At 44.4% G+C, this 21,249-nt stretch overlaps 1 protein-coding gene across 1 annotated transcript in view; it reads right to left on the reverse strand.

Annotated features, from left to right (window-relative positions):
* Nucleotides 1–21,249, reverse strand: part of DPYD (dihydropyrimidine dehydrogenase) — a 2,453,390-nt gene that overhangs the window by 585,271 nt on the left and 1,846,870 nt on the right. Inside the window, exon 16 of the mRNA XM_029618068.1 lies at nucleotides 571–654. Coding sequence (XP_029473928.1) covers nucleotides 571–654 — 84 coding nt within the window. The remainder of the gene's footprint in view (nucleotides 1–570; nucleotides 655–21,249) is intronic.

Consider the following 21,249-nt stretch of genomic DNA (forward strand, 5'->3'; position numbering starts at 1 on the left):
TTAATTTATGTTTATAAATTATCCACTGCCCTTTTGTTTTCTTTTAGTTTTCAGCATTAAGATATTGTACAGTTATTTGGCATTTGATTAAATATACATGGAAGAATAGGATCAAACATTTGCAACTCCCTGAGAATTGTGAGGGAATCATGATCATGTGTTAAAAATTGGAATTCATATTGTGCCCCATTTCACACTAAATCACAATGAACTTAAGCTATTTGTACAGTATTTTGCTTCAGGGATCTTGGGTCAACATGAAGAATGAACAAAGTACACTGCATACAAATTCAATGAATTCTGTCTCAGCGACTTTGAAAACTATTGTGATATTGCCTCTTGTCAAGCACATAATGCAATTTTTTCCCTCAATAAAACTAAACACTTGAGGCAATTTTAGCTTGTCTCATTTTCCACTTTTTAAATATTAAATATTTAAACTAGGCAGACCTGAAAGTTTCAGGCCAGCGATCTGATTCATGTGTCTTTAGTCTCAAAGTGTTAGAATGATTGATGTACTGACAGCAGATTGCTGAAGAAATGCAGATGTAATATCTGACAGAATCCTACCTGTCCACAAGCCAAACCCATGCCTCTCTCCCCCATGCCATGTGGGCATGATAAATTCAGCTCCAAGGCATCAGCACCAGAAGCCTGTAAAACATGGAAAAGCAGTAATCAAAACAAAATAAAGGCAATTTTGTGACCCAGCTTGATGCAGCTAAACCATGTCATGCAATTTTTCCCTTACCACTCTCTTCCATTCATAAAATATATATGGTAGAAAACTACAAAGTATAGTATGCATATAGAAGAAAAAATGTATATACAGCAATCTTCAGCATATATAGCACACATTTATTTATATATATATATATATCTCAATATACAAAATAGAAAACCAAAATAAGAATGTCATATTAAATCTATTCAAATTGATTTTTTAAAACATTTTTATAGCCATGCAAAGTAGAACAGTTAGAAATAAATTTAGGAGGTGATGAACCTGGAAGTTGGGCTTGTGAACAAATGATCACAGAGCCAGCAGGAAGGAGACATGAAGGTTTAGGGGTGAGGGTTTGGAGGAGGTGCCTGGACATCCATTCGAATGGGGGTGGAGGAGAATAAGTTAGGGAACCAGAAATTTTTGTTGCCACTGCAGGCTGGAACAAAGGTGTCCATGGCTAGTTGTAGTCTGTGGGCTCTTTCCCCTCCCCTGCCCTAAAGTGATGGAAAACAATGAAGCTAGTTTTTAGGCATCAATGCACTGACATTATTACCTTCCAGCATTCTGCTTTAATAAGACTGAATACAAAATGACATTTATACATCATATTACCCTATTTTCATGAGTTCAAAAGTGGACAAATTTGGAGCTATTTTTCTTTTTGAATCACCAACCTGTAGAAACACCCTAGAGTTTTTGTCTAAAAGAGTAATTGATTAGACTTTCAGATTGCCAATATGAAAAAGGAATAGTAGATGACACATTTTAATTTTCATCTTTGAAACAAGACACAGAAAAAAGCCCAAGATGGGAAAAAAATCCTTAAATGCAGTGCATTAGTTATTGGTAGGGGCCTGTGTTTCAGGTTTTATTTTATTTTTCTGGGAATTCCTCCATGTTAATTATAACAAACAAAAATTGGAGAAAACACTGGGCAACAAATTTTCACAAAAGTCATGTTACTGAAATGAAATTAGTCAATTCTTATACATTTTCATGTGCTAAACATGAATGTGACTGTGAAAATGCAAAATTGGCTCTAGTTTTTTTGTAATATGCAATAATATAATTACATCTTGAATTGTATGCCAATAGTAGGAGACCTACGGTTAATACCGTTTGAAAAATGAAGTCATAGACCACGTCTTAGATTTCTTTGCTTGTCTCTTGTATACCTGTTCGGGAGCATCTCTGCAGAGTGTCCACCAGTAGTCAGCCAGCATGAATATTTCAAATGCTCACCCTTTCTGACTGGGCTTCATATAGTACACTGCTGATGTCAGCTTACTCAGCAGCAGCATGCCAGTAGAACTGCATTGCATCAGAAAATGATGTAATAAACTCTGGATGATGTGTGTATGATGGTATTATGCAATAAGATGCAATATTACATCATTCTAGGCTTATTTAGTCCTACTGGATAAATTTACATGACTAAACATAGAAAGAGAACTATATTAAATATCTTCAAAACGAGAGCCAATAAAAACTTTTCATGGTCATATTCGTGTTCAGTACATCAAGATACTACAGAGTAGGACCTTTTTAGGTCAGTAACACTTTCATTGTTGCCCAGTGAAATCAGGGTGACAAAATGAGTTCAATTTTCTCTCATAATAAATACTGGGAAATTCTCTGGAAAAATAACATAACAAATGAAAATGATGGTCTCTAGTCATTGGCCATTAGAACTACATAGCAAGTTGAAATTTTTAAACAAGATAATCTTTTTTTCCCATAGTCTTTGCTAAGGTATTAAAGTCAAACTGACCAAATTATAAAAGAACATAAGAAAATGCCATACTGGGTCAGACCAAGGGTCCATGAAGCCCAGCATCCTGTTTCCAACAGAGGCCAATCCAGGCCATAAGAACCTGGCAAGTACCCAAAAACTAAGCCTATTCCAAGTTACCATTGCTAATGGCAGTGGCTATTCTCTAAGGGGCGGATTTTCAAAGGCCCGCGCGCGTAAAGCCCCGGGATGCGCGTAAGTCCCGGGGCTTCCTGTCGGGGGCGTATCGGGATGACACGGCGTTTAGGGGGCGGGGCGCGGTGTTTCGGGCGCGGCGACGTGGGCGTGGTTTCGGCCCGGGGGCGTGGCTGCGGCCTCCGGAACAGCCCCCGGGACCGGACCAAGGAGCGGGGCAGCTGGCCGACGCGCGCAAAGTTACGCCTGCTGAAAGCAGGCGTAACTTTACCGACAAAGGTAAGGGGGGAGTTTAGATAGGGCCGGGGGGGTGGGCAAAAAAGTTCCCTCCGAGGCCGCCTCGGAGGGAACAGGCAGCACGCGCTGGGCTCGGCGCGCGCAGGTTGCACAAATGTGCACCCCCTTGCGCACGCCGACCCCGGATTTTATAAGATACATGCTGCTACGCGCGTATCTTATAAAATCCAGCGTACTTTTGTTCGCGCCTGCTGTGCGAACAAAAGTACGCGCTCGTGCAAGTTTTTAAAATCTGCCCCTAAGTGAACTTAATAGCAGGTAATGGACTTCTCCTCCAAGAACTTATCCAATCCTTTTTTAAACACAGCTATACTAACTGCACTAACCACATCCTCTAGCAACAAATTCCAGAGTTTAATTGTGCGTTGAGTAAAAAAGAACTTTCTCCGATTAGATTTAAATGTGCCCCATGCTAACTTCATGGAGTGCCCCCTAGTCTTTCTACTATCCGAAAGAGTAAATAACCGATTCACATCTACCTGTTCTAGATCTCTCATGATTTTAAACATCTCTATCACATCCCCCCTCAGTTGTCTCTTCTCCAAGCTGAAAAGTCCTAACCTCTTTAGTCTTTCCTCATAGGGGAGGTGTTCCATTCCCTTTATCATTTTGGTAGCCCTTCTCTGTACCTTCTCCATCGCAATTATATCTTTTTTGAGATGCGGCGACCAGAATTGTACACAGTATTCAAGGTGCAGTCTCACCATGGAGCGATACAGAGGCATTATGACATTTTCCGTTTTATTCACCATTCCCTTTCTAATAATTCCCAAAATTCTGTTTGCTTTTTTGTCTGCCACAGCACACTGAACCGACGATTTCAATGTGTTATCCACTATGACACCTAGATCTCTTTCTTTGGTTGTAGCACCTAATATGGAACCCAACATTGTGTAACTATAGCATGGGTTATTTTTCCCTATATTCATCACCTTGCACTTATCCACATTAAATTTCATCTGCCATTTGGATGCCCAATTTTCCAGTCCCACAAGGTCTTCCTGCAATTTATCACAATCTGCTTGTGATTTAACTACTCTGAACAATTTTGTGTCATCTGAAAATTTGATTATCTCACTCGTCGTATTTCTTTCCAGATCATTTATAAATATATTGAAAAGTAAGGGTCCCAATACAGATCCCTGAGGCACTCCACTGTCCACTCCTTTCCACTGAGAAAATTGTCCATTTAATCATACTCTGTTTCCTGTCTTTTAGCCAGTTTGCAATCCACGAAAGGACATCGCCACCTATCCCATGACTTTTTACTTTTCCTAGAAGCCTCTCATGAGGAAAAACAATCAGTAAGAAAGGTTATAAATTAAGATGCTAGAAAGACTGAGGTTTCTCAGTATGCACCTGAATTGGTTGTATTTGCATATTGTCTATCAGCTTCTTGTGAACTACAATATAGACATAGTTATAGGCATGCAAGTTTATTACTATGATTTCTGATAGACTTAGAGGAGACAAGAAATTATTTCCATTGAAGCCCTATTTAGTCAGTCACTTCGACAGCAATATTCAGCATTATTTAGTCAGTCACTTCGAGAGCAATATTCAGCATTACTTAGGGCCTTATTTTCCAAACGTATCTCACGCGGTAAGGGATGTTTTGCACGCGAAATGCCCCTTTTCGCGTGCGATACCAAAATGGAGGAGGAGTCGGGGCATCACCGAGGCCAACTCCGCAACGACGGCATGCACAGCGAAAAGGTAAGTGCCTTTTGCTCCCAATAGCTACACCTTCTATGGTGGTGCTATTGAGTGCGAAACCAGCTGCGATCACACCATGATGGTGCGATCACTGCCGGCTAGCGCAGGCCTGCCCCTCGTTTCAGCCCCCCGCCCCTCATCTTCTAAAGTATCGCAGGCCTGCGATACTTTAGAAAATGAGGCCCTTAATTGGATAAGTTAAGTCTTATCAAGTAGCAGAGGCTGAATGGCTGCCACTTAGCTGGATAACTAGTTATATATTCTGCAGTATATCCACTGACTATATAACCATGGATTGCTTCCCCCATTGATTTGTGTTAAACAAAAAAAAACAAATGACATGAACAAGATGAATCTGACAAATGACTATGACCTATGACACGAATGAACTAAAACACGTTTTGATTCTGCACACTCCTACAGATTATAGGTTCCAGTGTCAGAATTTCAGATTCTACCCATTCACTGACAAAAGTGCTGGAAACTTTACCTCTAACCAGGAGTAAAACCAGTGCACCTCTCTGCATTGTGAGATATTAATGCCTTCATTTGCATGTGGTTTCCATGTGATGGTGCTAAGTAGTATGCACAGTTTTGCACACAAATTATTTTTGTGCAAAACTCCTAACTGCATTGGAAGTGATATTTGCAAACAAAAAATGTGTACAACCGAGGGTAAAACTATGAGCCCTGCTGAATGCACTTTATTCCATCGGCCCCAGTGTGAACACCTGCATTTCTGTTAGGACTTTTAGTTATTCCTGTGCTTGCAGCTAATCAGACAGAGTCAGTTGCTAGTTAATTATATCATCTCAGCCAGTTAGTCAGTCCAGGCTGCATAGTTGCCTGCATTTTTATTAGGATTTCTAACATTTCATATTATATACATATAGGGACCTTCATTTTTTTTTATTGTTCTTTATTTTTCTTGGGAATTTCTTGGGATTTATTATGACAAGAGCAAAACCAGGAGAATATCAGTTGGAAAAAATGACATTATTTGGGTAAATATCAGAATTTATTTTGGTGGACAAAAGACAGGACAATAAAACAATATTAAACAGATAATCCCACTCACCCATTAAGCAGCATATTCCTCTCTACCCCCATGCCCTGCCTAGCATGTCCTTTTCACTGCTCTCCAACACCAAGAATCTCCCTCTCCCACCATCCACCCCTCCCTCTGCACTGCAACAACATTCATCCTTACTAGTGGTGACTCCAAGCTTCTCCTCTTTTCTTCAGCAGCAGCTTACTCAGGCTCCCCTGCTCTGCAGCACTGCATTTCTGCTTTTGTACTAGGCCAGGGAGCCTGCCAGAAACTGCTTCTGGTGTACAAGGCCTGCCTCAAACATTTGTGGCACCCCTTTGCAGGGAGCAGCAAGGCAGCACAGCATGGGAGCAGTCTTTGGCTGCTTGGGAGGTGAGGAGGTGGGACTTCAACACATCATGGGCTTTGACCCACACTGGCTTCCATTGTCTGGAGGCCTTGAAACACTGCATCTGCAGCTCTGCAACAGCTTTATAATCAGCCTAAAATGAGAGAGAATATTGTTTTAAATAGATTGTCACCTTTGGAGAAATTTGGGAATTTATGGGTGAAAATCAGTTTAAACTGAAAATGAAGGACCCTACTTACATACCATTCATTATGGAAACCCCCAAAACTAGTTAAATCAATCAAATAGGAAACTTTAAGTTAAGGCAGTGCAAGCTTGTCTTGTGCCGCCGACAATAACAGGAGAGGAGCGCTCTGGGAGTGGGAGGGGCACGTGAGCAGGGGAGGGGGCCAGGGTGGCAGCCAATAGCAAAGGGATATTTTGAAATGACGCTTTGTCGTTGGGTGCCAGCAGTGATAACTGGCTGTGCTGTGTTTTCGTGCCTCAGACATTCTGGGCAAGCTGAGGCAGTGAAGGCGATTCTTTTTGCCCTTTGGTTTCTAGTTGGCGGCTGTTTTTGGTGCTTTTCGCGGCGGTATAGTTTAAAAAAAAATATTCCTTGATATTCAGTCTTTAGCCGGCGATGAGCAGGCGTCAAGAGAGCACGAGTCTCGCGACCGCATGCCGTGGGTGGCCACAGGAGGGATTTTGGTCAGCAGACCTGCATCCCTGTCACAAGTGGTGACGAGCCCAGCCCCCTCAGCCCACCCTGGCAGTCAGGTGAGCACAGCTTTCCCAGGATCTCCTGAGCATGCATGTTCTCGCCCGGCAGTTTCCCTCCCCTCTGCACCCTCTGCGAGGCCTCCCCTCCCTGTGATATGGGCTGACTTGGGCGAGAGCGGCCACAAGTCAGCTGAGGTGGAGTAGGCAGCCCCTCCCTCTCCTTTGTCTCTTACCCGCACAGCGAGTTGTCTTCTAGCCCTGAGGCTGACATTTCCTTGAATGCCCCCGGAGTAGAGCTTTTCTTCAACCTGGAGGTATTAGGCCCCGCCCATGGCAGTGCAGGTCCTCTGTTGAAGCCTCCGGTGTCCTTAGTTCTGCCCCCCCATGGGGGGGAGTGTGGCTGGCTGGAGAGGCTCTGCCAAGGCCACAGCCATGTGTCCCAGAGGTGGGTAAGTCCCCCATGCCTAGGAGAAAGGCAGGTAGGCAGAAGGCGAGCCCTCCCACAGGCTTGCCTGCCCCGACTGGCGTGGAGCCTCCCCAGCCCAGGTGACATGCCCCTAGGGGCTCTTGCCCTGTGCAAGGACGGTGGCGGCATGCCCTCCCCCCCCCCAGCTGCCAGTGCATTGTCTGGGAGGTGAGCCAGTGCCCCTGCCGGCGAGCAGCTTCTACTTTTGGCATGGGGGCAGGGAGCATTTTTCAAGGTAGTAGTGCTGTGGAGGAGGGAGGAGTTCACTTAGGGAGTACCCAAGGTATGGCAGCCTCTGCATCAGTCCCTGGTCTGAACCAAGTGGGGAAGGGTAGCTTTGGCGGGTGGCCACTTTGGTGCAGCCCTGAGTCTGCGGGAAGTTCTTTTCCACCGGGTGCGGGGCCAGCGGGTGTCTGGGGGGATGACTAGAGTGCTGGGATTTCCGGAGCAGCAAGCGCCTCTTCTTTCAGGAAGAAGATGGCAAAAGGGGCTAGAGGCAAGGAGCAGCAAGGCAGCACAGCGTGAGGGCAGACTTTTCTTTCAGAACCAATGGATGAGGTGTTCCCAGGGATGTCCAGGCAAGAAGCGTGGAAAGAGCAGGAATATCAGCCAGATCTGTGCAGATGGGATGGGAGAGGTTTCCCTTATGCGGCGAAGCCAGCAGAGGTCGTCGGTGATGGAGGAGTAGTCTTGGGTTCAGGAAAGCGCGAGTAGGAGGTCGTGCAAACACACTTTGGCTGGAGCAAAAGGAAGCATTCTGTTTCCTCCCCCCATTCTTCTTCCAGCTCTTCATCAGGTTCTTCAGTATCTTTGGAGTCAGGGCCAGTTTACCAATCAATTTTGGAAGAAGGGCCGAAGCATGAGGCAGGGCACTCTGTTGTAGCACCATTGTACGAATTGTGGGAGGGTGTTCCCTCCGAGGCCGCTCCAATTTCGGAGCGGCCTCGGAGGGAACGGGCTATGCACGTATCTTATAAAATCCAGCGTTCTTTTGTTTGCGCTTGGTGTGCGAACAAAAGTATACGCGCTCATATGTTTTTAAAATCTACCTCGGCGTTCTTAGATATTTTGGGCCCCTCCTTCTTACCTTTCTTAGTCCTACGTCTACCTTCCAATAATCTGAATATGTTGACATATTTCCTCTTGCGTATATACTTCCTAAGGCACCTCCTAGGCCGCTCCGAAATCGGAGCGGCCTCGGAGGGAACTTTCTTTCTACCCCCCAGCCCTATCTAGATCCCCCCCTACCTTTATCGGAGAAGTTACTACTGCCTCCGGGCAGTAGTAACTTACGCTCGCTGGTGCAGCAGGCCCCGAAACAGGCCACTGTGTCGGGGCACTCGGCCACACCCACATGCCCTGGACACGCCCCCGATCCCTAACCACACCCCCGGCCACGCCCCGACCACCCCTTTTTGCAAGCCCCGGGACTTACGCGCATCCCGGGGCTTGCGTGCACCGCCGAGCCTATGCAAAATAGGCTTGGTGCACACAGGGGGGGGGGGGTTTGGGGTGAATTGAGTTCAAGGGTTTGGGGTGAATTGGGTTCACGGTTTCTTAAGATTAGCAAGTGTGGTTGGGCATTTTGATCCTTCGCAGTTCGGTGCATTACTTGCCTACACAGATAATATTAATGGGGCTTTAAAGGACTATGAATGTTGGGCTTGAATCAACTATGAAAGTTTCGGGACAAAATGGCAGGGAACCATTTCATGTCGTGGGGGTCCCAAGACATTCATTTGTGGCTAACGCAAATGACGAATAAAGGGGCACATTTTACGAAGAGAGTGTCAGATCCGGTAGTGGGGGAGTGGGGATTGCGTTGGTTCCAGGTGGAGGCAACATCTGGTTGGGTTCCTTTCGAGCTGTCTGACATGCCTTTAAGCTGGCTTCAGGGAATAAGGCCGCAGAAGGGGGAGCGGATGTGTGTTGGCGGTTTAATAAAGTTCCCTGCCTTTTCCCAGATTGTAAGTTCCGGCACACTTGTTCAGCCTGTGGAGGCTCCCATCTGGCCACCAAATGTACCCAGGGTCAAGGAGTGCCCCCACCTAGAGGGAGTAAATGAGGAAGCATTATGGTGTAAGGCTGAGTCCCCGATAGTGTTAAAGGTCAGTGGCTTCAGCGTTATCTGGATAGTTCAGCAGCGTGTTTCTTATACTTGGGATTTCGGCGGGGGGGAGGGGGGGTTGCCATACCGTATACGGGTCCTGGGGTGAGGGGCACTGGGAGAAATTCTAGGTCAGCATCCCTTCATGCTGACATTGCTAGGGATAAATTAGAAGCGGAGGTTCAATTGGGGCAGATAGCAGGACCGTTCACCCGTCCACCATTTGACTGAATGCATTTGTCGCCATTAGCGGTCATTCCATAGAAGGCACCAGGTAAGTTCCGCCTGATTTTAAATCTATTGTATCTGAAAAGTGCGTCAATGAACGACTTTATTCCTCAAAGCGTATGTTCAGTGCGATATGCTTCATTTAATACAGCAGTGGCGTTAGTCCGTCAGGCAGGCAGAGGTGCACTTTTGGCGAAAGCGGTTAGAATCGGCTTTTCAATTGTTGCCTATTCACCCCGCGAGCTTTCATCTATTGGGCTTTCATTTTGAGGGGCACTATTTTGAGGACCGTTGCTTGCCTATGGGTTGCGTGGTATCTTGTGCCTTCTTTGAGGCTCAGTTCATTTCGCCAATGGGTAGTGGAGCAGTGTACTGGATGTGCAAGCTTGTTGCACTACCTGTATGACTTTCTGTTTGTCAGGCCAAGTCAGTCGGGTATGTGCCAGATGCAGCTAGATAGTTTTTTGGAAGTGGCATTCCTTGGCATTGAATTGGATTCTGTGGCAATGGTGTCACATTTGCCTTCTGACAAAGTGGATAAGTTAAAAGGTTTGGTGTGGGGGGTGAAGAAGGTGACATTGTGTCAGATGCAGTCATTAATTGGGTCACTTAATTTTGCTTGTCGGTGATTCCTATGGGTCGGGCTTTTATACGTAGGTTGTCTTCGACTTCCATTGGGGTGCGGGCAGGTCATCATTTTATTAGAGTAACCAGCAGGGTGAAGGACGAGTTAGGAGTTTGGGAAGCATTTTTGGAGTCTTTTAATGGAGTTTGTATGATGCAGGATGAAGAGGTCATGAATCACACATTAGAGCTGTTTTTGAACGCCGTGCGATCTTGTGATTTTTGGGGTATATTTCCAGGGTCAGTGGTGTGCGGAGCCATAGCCAGTATCGTGGGTGGTGGATGGCCTTACTAAGAACATAACGTTTTTGGAACTGTTTCCCATAGTGGTAGCATTAGTTATCTGGGGTGAGAGACTCACAAATAAACGGGTAGTGTTTTAGTGCGACAACCTGGGAGTTGTTCAGGTTATTAATAGACAGTTGGCCATATCAACATGGTATCTGTTTTACTGTGTGAACTCATTTTCCGCTGTTTGAAATGGAATGTTCATGTAACAGCAAGGCATGTTCCTGGAACGAGAAATCTGATTGTGGATGCTCTCTTGTTTCAAGTGGCAGGTCTTCAGAGAGCTGGCGCCACAGGTGGAGTCAGAGGCAGAACTTTTCCCGGAGCATCTGTGGACGCTTGGCCTGCATCAGTGTGATCGTTGATTCAGAAATCCATGGCCCTGAACACTTGGGCGTCGTATGCAGGGGGATGTGGTGTGGTGATGTGCTATTTATTGGCAGCAGGATAGCGGGGTGGCCCGGTAGATGATGTTGGCGTGGCGCAATTTATTTTGTGGGCAAGGGATAATGGGTATTCCTTGGCATCAGTGTGTTCTGAGATTGCAGGGTTTGCCTTCTTTCAGAAGTTACGGAGCTGGGGCAACCCAGTATTAAGTTTCATTGTGAAAAGAATGGGTGGTTGGGGTAGGGATAGGGAATGGGTGACTGATAAGCAGCTGTCCATTCGGTATTGGTATCTCATAGTGATAGTTTGGCAGTTGGGAATGGTTTGCTGGTCCAAGTATGATGTATTGCTATTTAGAACGGCATTTGTATTGGCATTTTTTGGTGCCATGAGAGTGCGGGAGTTGGTGGCGAGCTCTAGGGAGAATGTTCAGGGGATGAGATTATGGACCAATCATGTGTGGGTATACAGCGGGGCAGTTAGGTTCTGTATACATCATTCAAAGGTGGACCAAAGGGGACGAGGTCATGTGATAACACGGATTCTAGCTCGAGGCGTTTCGGTTTGTCCTGTGAGATCCATTCAGGAATTCGTGCAAGTGAGGCCTGCCATTCCCGGCTCTTTTTTGGTGCATGCTGATGGAGAGCCATTAACTACTTTTAAATTTTCGATGATTTTGAAGCGTGTTGTACGATGATTGGGATGGGATGCCAATCGTTATACTTCCCATTCCTTTTGCATAGGAGCGGCTACCTCAGTGGCGGAATTGGGATTATCGGAGCAAGTGATCCAAGCTATAGGCAGGTGGAGATCAAAAGCATTCTTTTCATATGTTAGGAAGTAAGAGAGTGGGAGGATGGAAGCTTACTGGATTTCATGGTTTTTTCTTGTCTTGCAGAATCGTGGAGGGTCCCTTGCGTACGGAAATGTGCCTGGGTCGTGGGCCATTCTTTTGTTCATTGGGCTCAATGGAGGGCAGCAAAGTGACATATGACACTGGACGACAGAGGCTGGACAACCAAGTGGTTCAGTATTCGGGGAATGAAATGGTCTAAATTGTTATCCTTCCTGCAAAAGCAGGTTGGGGAATGGGGTTGTCCGCAACTTCTACTTATTCATTTGGGGGCAACAATATTGGGAGTTGTTCATGCAGAGAGTTAGTGGCTAGGATAAGAAAGGATTCTGCATCCATATTAAATGAGATGCCCTATACTCAGGTAGGGTGGTCAGATATAATAGTCCGGTTATGCTATAAAAGCAATTATGGAAAAGGGGGGTTAAAAAATTAAACAAGAAGATTGGTAAATGGGTGTTGTGGCAAGGGGGTTTCTGCTTTTCCGGGGGTGCATCTTTCTGTCGTAGGCATCGATTTGTTCAATAATGCCTTGCAGGAGGGATTTGAGCAGTGGATTTAGTAAACCCTGGGGGGGCCGCAGTTGGGAAGAACAAGGTAATCTAAAGTTGCCCTTGTTTTGTGGCGGTAAACCTGAGCACAATGTTAAGTGTTATTTATTTACTGTAAAGGGGCATTTGGGGGCGGGGGAATCTTGTATAGTTTGGGGGCTGCTACATGAGATGGCTAATGAGCAAGAGGGGGGCTGATGCTCAAGGCCACATGCTTACCCTTGCTGGGAAGAGGCAGGGTAGATGAGAGATGGACACTGATTAGCCCTACCACTGGGGCGTGGTGGGGGGGCTCTTGGTGTTGGAAGGGTGGGGGCAAAGGAGAGGTTCCATTTGATTGTATGTTAAAGTAACTCTGGTTCAGGTTATAAATAAACTGCTGCCTTTTTTATAACCAAAACGTTGTACTGTTTATAAGGAGGAATGGGGGGAGGGAGTTATTGTGGAGTGGTGCGAGCATCTCAACTCTCTATGTTAGTATACGCTACTTGTTTGCACTTCTACTATCTCCAAATGTTTTGCAGCATTGCAATACATCACCCTATTTATCATAGCATTCCTCTGGCTATGGCCACTGTTTTGTCACTGAGTTATTTCTGTCCTGTCTCTATATAATATTTCACTTCCCCTCATCTACAGCTCCCTTGGATTTCTGCTCCTATTGGGTTCTGTTTTAAAAGAAGTGCATGTGTGTCCATGTGCACATGGTTACCGGCGCGCGTGCAGGGACACAGCTATTTTAAGAACATAAGAAAATGCCATACTGGGTCAGACCAAGGGTCCATCAAGCCCAGCATCCTGTTTCCAACAGTGGCCAATCCAGGCCATAAGAACCCGGCAAGTACCCAAAAACTAAGTCTATTCCATGTTACCATTGCTAATGGCAATGGCTATTCTCTAAGTGAACTTAATAGCAGGTAATGGACTTCTCCTCCAAGAACTTATCCAATCCTTTTTTAAACGCTATACTAACTGCACTAACCACATCCTCTGGCAACAAATTCCAGAGCTTAATTGTGCGTTGAGTAAAAAAGAATTTTCTCCTATTAGTTTTAAATGTGCCTCATGCTAACTTCATGGAGTGCCCCCTAGTCTTTCTACTATCCGAAAGAGTAAATAACCAATTCACATCTACCCGTTCTAAACCTCTCATAATTTTAAATATCTCTATCATATCCCCCCTCAGCCGTCTCTTCTCTAAGCTGAAAAGTTAGTCTTTCCTCATAGGGGAGCTGTTCCATTCCCCTTATCATTTTGGTAGCCCTTCTCTGTACCTTCTGCATTGCAATTATATCTTTTTTGAGATGCGGCAACCAGAATTGTACACAGTACTCAAGGTACGGTCTCACCATGGAGCGATACAGAGGCATTATGACATTTTCCATTTTATTCACCATTCCCTTTCTTATAATTCCCAACATTCTGTTTGCTTTTTTGACTGCCGCAGAACACTGAACCGCATTGGCATGCAATTCATCACCCTATTTATAATATGCGCATTGGCATGCGTATATTATAAAATATGGTTTCCGCGCACACATGTACACTAGATTTTAATATCTAAGAACATAAGAAAATGCCATACTGGGTCAGACCAAGGGTCCATCAAGCCCAGCATCCTGTTTCCAACAGTGGCCAATCCAGGCCATAAGAACCTGGCAAGTACCCAAAAACTAAGTCCATTCCATGTAACCATTGCTAATGGCAGTGGCTATTCTCTAAGTGAACTTAATAGCAGGTAATGGACTTCTCCTCCAAGAACTTATCCAATCCTTTTTTAAACACAGCTATACTAACTGCACTAACCACATTCGCTGGCAACAAATTCCAGAGTTTAATTGTGCGTTGAGTAAAAAAGAACTTTCTCCGATTAGTTTTAAATGTGCCTCATGCTAACTATCAGTGATTGTGCCGGAGTGTCGGGACTCGTGCATGGAGGACGGGGAATTTTAAAAAATACGCATGGCAACGCGGACTGGGAGGGAACTGGGAGGAAACTTTTCTATCCCTACTCTGCTTCTGTTTTCCCTTCTCATCCCCAACCCCTAAAACTCCTTTCCATACCTTTTTTTTTTTTTTTTAAATTTCAGAACTTAGTTCATCTGAACAGATGAAGTAAGTTCTGTATGCCGGCCGGCTGCCAGCGTGCGCTTCCCCAGGACAGGGCCCAATGGCTGCTGTCCCAGCTTACCTCGCCCCTTTTTGATGGCCTGGCAATTCTGCACATATCGGGGGTTGTGTGCATGGCCGGGCTCTTTCTAAAATGAGCTTGGTGTACACATAGCCCGGCCATTCATGTAACCCCCAGTATTTGTGTGCGTGGGTCATTGAAAATTTGGGGGCAAATACATGACTTTACAGTATTTGTCGATAGAATCTTACAAGCATCTGATCAGTCTTCACGGTTTTTTTAGATCACTCCTTATTTTGACTATTTTATCAGGGGTATCCATCTTGTTTCCAATCTGAAAAAAGATAAACCTTTCCTATTAACCTACCTACAATATCAGTTATGAAAACATAGAATAGATATGACTTCCATGGTTGATCTCTGAAACACTCCTCTGATAACTCCTCTTGCTTTGGAATGAACTCCATTAATCACTATCTTCTATTTTCTATCACTCAATCAGTTTTTAATCCTGTCAGCCACAGTCTTGCAGTAGTGCACACAGCACCTGTAATTGAATGATTATTGGAAAGATATAAGAAGAGAACCCAGTGTTGTGGAGCGCTAGGAGAGTGATCCCACTCCTGGGTGATGTGTGTCCTTGGGCCACGGCTCGACCCCAGAGGACTCTGAAGAAGTGCCGTGGGAGGCGTGGCATGCCCGAGCATGGGCTGGACGAGAGCAGGGCTGGAGTGACATGGAAGACAGGCCCTCCTCCGGACCTGCACGCTTCGGAAGACCCAACAACTCAATGTTGGTCTTGTGAACAGTCCTCCGACCGTTCCCAGCCCTTTCAGACCTGCCGCAGGGTACGGCACGAAGCGGCAGGCCGGATGGAGGCCAGGACAGCGATGACTGGAACATGGATTCAGACGAGACTCAGGAACGACGTAGACTCAGGCATAGACGTGGACTCAGAACGAGGTGCAGGATCCATAGACGTGGACTCAGGCATAGATGCAGGATCCTTAGATGTGGACTCAGGCAAAGACGTGGACTCAGGAATGAGGTGTAGGATGCATAGACGTGGACTCAGGCACAGACGTGGACTCAGGACGAGGGCTGAAGGTAGACATGGGCACTGACCCTCAGGGCGCCCTACTCAGGCCACCCGCGGGACTGAGTCGCGGACCACCCTGTCCCATGCGCGCCCTACACAGCCCTGGAAGGCTGGTCGCGGACCACGCAGAGAGCGGGAGAGCACAGGAAAGAGGAAGCAGGTTTGCTGCACTCCTGGCAGCACAAGGCAAGAATACGCTGCTCTCCTGGCAGCACAAGGCAAGAATACGCTGTTCTCCTGGCAGCACAAGGCAGGTTAGGCATCAGGATCAGGAACAAGGATATCTGGAACAGCAGGAACATCAGGACTGGAACACAGATTCTGGAACAGGAGACACACCTCAGGGCTGGAACATGGACACCAGGAACAGCAGGAACATCAGGACTGGATCAAGAGACAGACCTTGGGACTGGAATGGCAGGCAGACATCAGGACTGGACGAGGAGCTCCGACAGGTAACACGAAACACAGGACCTTGCAGACGTGCTGGAACACGGACGACTTCCTGGAGCGAAGGATCTCAGGAGTGACCAACTCCTTGCGAAGGCAAAGACACACTGAAAGCTGAGCCCTTTAGTAGGGCTGAGGTGGACAACGCCCAGGGAGGGGTCAGTAGGGGGCCACACCTGGCTGGCCCTTTAAGAGGAGCAGAGAGGCGCGCGCTCGTGCCCTAGGAGGCTGGAGAGAAGAGCTGGAAGCTGGTGGCCTCCTCAGCCACGTGCAGGGCCCAAGGAAGCCGCGGAGCAGCCCTGGACTGGAGCTGGGTGAAGGCAGTTCAGTGGAGCAGCTCCCAGCCGCATGGACAGAAACAGAGAAGGTAAGGCTGGCTGCAGGCACCGGCAGAGAGAAGTGCTGGCTGCAGAGGAAGCGGGGGAAGGGCTGACTGCAGGAACGGCTCCATGCCGTGAAGACAGCCCCAGGAGCAGAGGTAAGACTGCAGGCACTGGCAGGGACGGCTTCCTAGCCAGGCAAGGACCCGGGCTTGAAGCAGGCACTGGGAGAGGCGGTCTCGCTGCTGGCTAAAGGTCCCGGGATCGCAGCAGCACGTTGGGGAAAGGCAGGAACAGTAGCAGAGAAGCAGACCGCATGGCAAGAGCTGCGGGGACAGCCCCAGCTGATTCAGGGAGAAAGAGAAGCAGCAGCGTGGCTGGCTGTCTGTGAGAAGGTAAGAGCCTGCCCATGCTTCTTGTGGGCAGGAGCGTAACACCCAGTGTATTCTTCAAGAGATGTACATGCAAAATATTTATGGGTTCAGTTCATTCTTTTATTTCCAGCCCATATTTTGACCAAATTTTATTATTTTGGTTGAGGGTATTGGTGGTAGTGAAGGAGAGTTCCGATTTTTTTTATTTCGACAAATATCACACACTATTTGCCAAAATGAAAAATTCCAAAATGTTAGGGTTTTTCAAATGCACTTTTGATTAATTTTGAATTTAACAAAATAAAAATGGCCTTTTTTTTCAGTTTGGAATGCATATTAGTTTAAAAAAAAATACATATTCTTAATAGCTTCCTCATGGGTACAAGGTATTCCAATAGGTTGGGTGTAATTGAAAGTGACACATATTACAAATAAATATAAGCTTCAACTCTACAAAGTTAAGTCATTATAAACTGATGCTGTCATTATCATTTCACTTTAGTGACTAATTTGGCTATGGCTTGTTGCATATATATGTGGTAGCCATAGAAATCAAGCCTTACATTTGTGCTAATATTGCATCTATTAATTATAGAAACATAGAAATGACGGCAGAAGACCAAACGGTCCATCCAGTCTGCCCAGCAAGCTTTCACTTTTTTTTCCCCATACTTATCTTTTACTCTTGTCCTTTGTAAGTGACTTTTTTGTTCTATTTCCCTTCCACCCCTGCCATCAATGTAGTTAGCAGTGCTGGAGCTGCATCTAAGTGAAGTATCTAGCTAGTTGGTTAGGGGTAGTAACTACCATCATAGCAAGCTACGCCCACACATGTTTATCTAGCCTGTGCAACTCAGTCCTTGTTGGTTGTTGTCCAAATATAAATCATCTTTTCATCATTCCCCCCTGCCATTGAAGCAGAGATCTTTTCATCATTCCCCCTGCTGTTGAAGCAGAGAACTATGCTGGATATCATTGAAAGTGAAGTATCAGACTTATTTGGTTTGGGGTAGTAACCGCCATATCAAGCAAGCTACTCCCTTGCTTTTTTTGTGGATGCAAATCCTTTTTTTTCACATTTCCTCTTGCAGTTGAAGCATAGAGCAATGTTGGAGTCACATTAACCATATGCAGTTTAAACCAAGTTGTTCAGGTGACTAGGCTACAAGCAAAAGGGAGGAACCATAAACTCCTGAATACATATAGAATTTCAGGGGCATGCATTGCATTCTCATTTGATAAAATCAATTTAGTAAATTTGTAGTGGACCTATACTTTGAAATGTTTATGTTCAGTTTATATACATTTGCCTCTAAAATTATATCTAGAGAAAATATATTAGAGTAATAAGGCATTTATAGCATGATACATGCCAAGCACTCTGTACTAACTCTATACCATGTCAGATAAGATGTTACACTGAACAACAAGGGTAATTTTCAATAGTATGCTTAACCCAGCATATATACACAGAAGCAGGTTCACCTAAAATTTCATCTGTATTTTATAAACTGTGTAGCAAGAGATTTCTAATTTAGAATATATCTTTGCCCCAAATATATGTTCAAATGTTTCAGTATGCACATGTTTCTTTTATGCAGAGATCCACGTAGTTTGTATATCCATTGTATAAAAGAATGTGCTTAGATTTTATGTTGAAAATAATGGGGTAAATTTTCAAAGGGTTACACGCGCTTGCCGACCCCGGATTTTATAACATGCGTGCACAGCACATGCATGTTATAAAATTGGGTGTACATTTGTGTGCGCCGGGTAGCGCGCACAAATGTACCCCATGAGCGTAAGATTTAAAATCTCCCCCAATTTGAATATATGCACATAATAACTTTTAGTTTATACACAGAAGCAGGTATTATATAAATTTGACTGATGTATGCGTGTATCTAGCTTAGGAAAATTTATACTTGTGTATGCACTTCTAAGCACCATTTCACCGAGATCTCTACCAGTTGACCCTGACTTTTGCCATTTGAATCTTTCCCTCTATCAGTTCTCCCAGACCCTCCACCATTTGCCCCACCCAAAAACTGTAGACAAAAGAAGTCAGATTTAATTTCTGCAATTTGATTAGCAGGTGTAATATTTATAAAATATGTAAGAGTGTGCATACTTTCTCACCCTCACCTAGGAATGCACTCGCAATGCCCTTGAAATTCCCTCTTTCACTACGCATACTTTTTCATGTAACAGTGGAAGTACACATGTACTTGCAGCCTTCTGAAAATTTGCTGGGCCCGCACAAAGAATAATTATAGGGGTATATGCTAATATTTGTGCATAAAATGTGGTTTTATGCATGTTAATGTTTTTTTGGAAAATGGCTTCCAAGTTTGTACACACAAGTATACACAGAAGGAATTCTGTGCATATGGTTAAGTGCACTGGAAAGAAATATTCCAGGGTGGAGTTGAGGCAGAGATTGTATTTACGTGCATACTTTTGATTTTCAGAATTCATGTAAATATATTCACACACATTTACACCTGCTAACTAGAGTTGCCAGTTGTCCTGATATTTTTTTGGACTGTGAATTTTTAGGATACCATACGGAAAAAAGTTAAAGAGCAAAAATTTTCAGAAATATCATAATTTTAGCTCTTAGCTGAAACTATGCATTCAATAATCCACTGGAATTGTGCAATACAATATGTGCACTGGTAGCTGCTCTATATACAACATGCCTGTGCTGGATTCATTTATTCTTCAGTCTATGATTTAGTCAGAGGTTTAAAAAATTTTAGACATCGATAGTTTGACACCTGGGCTGCTAAAACCAAATTTTGGTGTAAAGACATTCTAGTTATGAGCAGACTAGACGGGTCCTTATTGACTTTTATTCAAAATATCATATTTCCTGCAGTTTGGGCCTTTGCAATTTGGGGGGATGGGGAGTTAGTGTGCACTAACAGGAGTTAGTGCGCACTAACCCGAAATTTGGGTCCCCCTGAATTTCAAAGGCCCAAACCACGGGAAATACGATATTTTGAATAAAAATCAATAAAAGTCAATAAGGACCCATCTAGTCTGCTCATAACTAGAATGTCTTTACACCAAAAGTTGGTTTTAGCAGCCTCTGACTAAATCATAGACTGAAGTCTATGTAAGTGACAAAGAATAAATGTATCCAGCACAGGCAAGTTGTATATAGAGCAGCTACCAGTGCACATGTTGCATATAGAGTAGCTACCAGTGCTCGGGAAAAAATTAGTTTGGGATTCATTTGTCCCCGAAACAGGACAAATGCACATCCCTAACATTCAGCCATAAGATGGCTAAATTCTAGCTGGGTTTCCTAGTTACCCGGCTATAATTTAGCCAGATAAATTGGGGGCATTCTGGGAGTGGGTAGGAGGTGCACCAGAGAGGAGTGGAGTTAGCCAGATAAATTAACTACCTAATGCTTATATTCAGAGTTAGCCAATTAACTTATCCAGCTAACTCTAGTCTGGCTGTAGGGCTGTCCTAAAGTTAGCCAGTTATACATAACCGACTAACTTTGGGATAGCAGGTATATTCAGTGGCACTGCAGTTATGTATATCTGGTAAACTAGCACAGTTGCTTAATAATTGAATATGGACTCCTATGTTTTTGTGTTTTCTAATGGTGGCGATAAGACATATGTGCAAAAACTCCATCAGCAAAAATAGTAAGCAACATCTACAAGTGTTTGGAAATTTGACATTTCAAAGTTGGCAACCTTGCTGTTTAACAAACAAGTGTAAATGTAAGCCATGCTGCTTTCCATGTGTACATGCTAATTTTCAAAATGGACTTATAAGTTCAGTTTGAAAATTTTGGCTAGTCTGTATATTTTCTACACAATAGGTATGTGCAGAGCAACATTTTCATTGTCATTTCATTTGAAAAAGTTTGATTCTTTTGTGTCATTTCCATTTTTTACTTTAATTTTTGGTTTTGAAAATAGTGCATGCTATTTGCAAATAATGCACACTATTTTGAAATAAAGGTCACTATTTGCAAATAGAGCATGCTATTTTCTGATACCTAAAAAAGTGAATAAAAACAAAATCCCTATCAAAATCCAGAGGGGATTCTGGAGACCCTCATCCCACCACTGCCACCTCTGGAGGCGGCCATTTTCTCAGAAAAGGTAGTTTATTAAAAAAAAAAAAAAAAAAAAGTCACAGGCCATGCTCTCAACCCGTAATCCCTCCCCTTTGTTAAAAAAATAGCTTCCCAGCTGATAGTCCTTCCACACAAGCAGGTATTATAGAATGAAACCTTAAAAGTCAATAGTAAAATCTTAAATGTTATCCACCATAACATTGGGAGCTTTTGTAAAGATATCACAATAGGGGCAATAAGCTACCATTTGCAAGCAACAACAGTCATCTGAGCTGCTGCATTTTGGGCAAACTGAAGGGTTTGCATTGTGGAGGCAGGAAACCACAAAGAACATAATTATAATAATCCAACCCGTTCAAGACTAATGCATGAATTGCAGTTCGAAAATCTTCCAGTGACTAAAAAAGGTCTTACAGGCTGCCTAATGTGTAACTTAAATTAGAGGTTCTGAAGCATTTCCTTAACATGTGGCTTTAAAGATAAAGAGGTGTCAA

The sequence above is a fragment of the Rhinatrema bivittatum genome, chromosome 10 (assembly GCF_901001135.1).
Source record: "Rhinatrema bivittatum chromosome 10, aRhiBiv1.1, whole genome shotgun sequence".
NCBI classification, from domain to species: Eukaryota; Metazoa; Chordata; class Amphibia; order Gymnophiona; family Rhinatrematidae; genus Rhinatrema; species Rhinatrema bivittatum.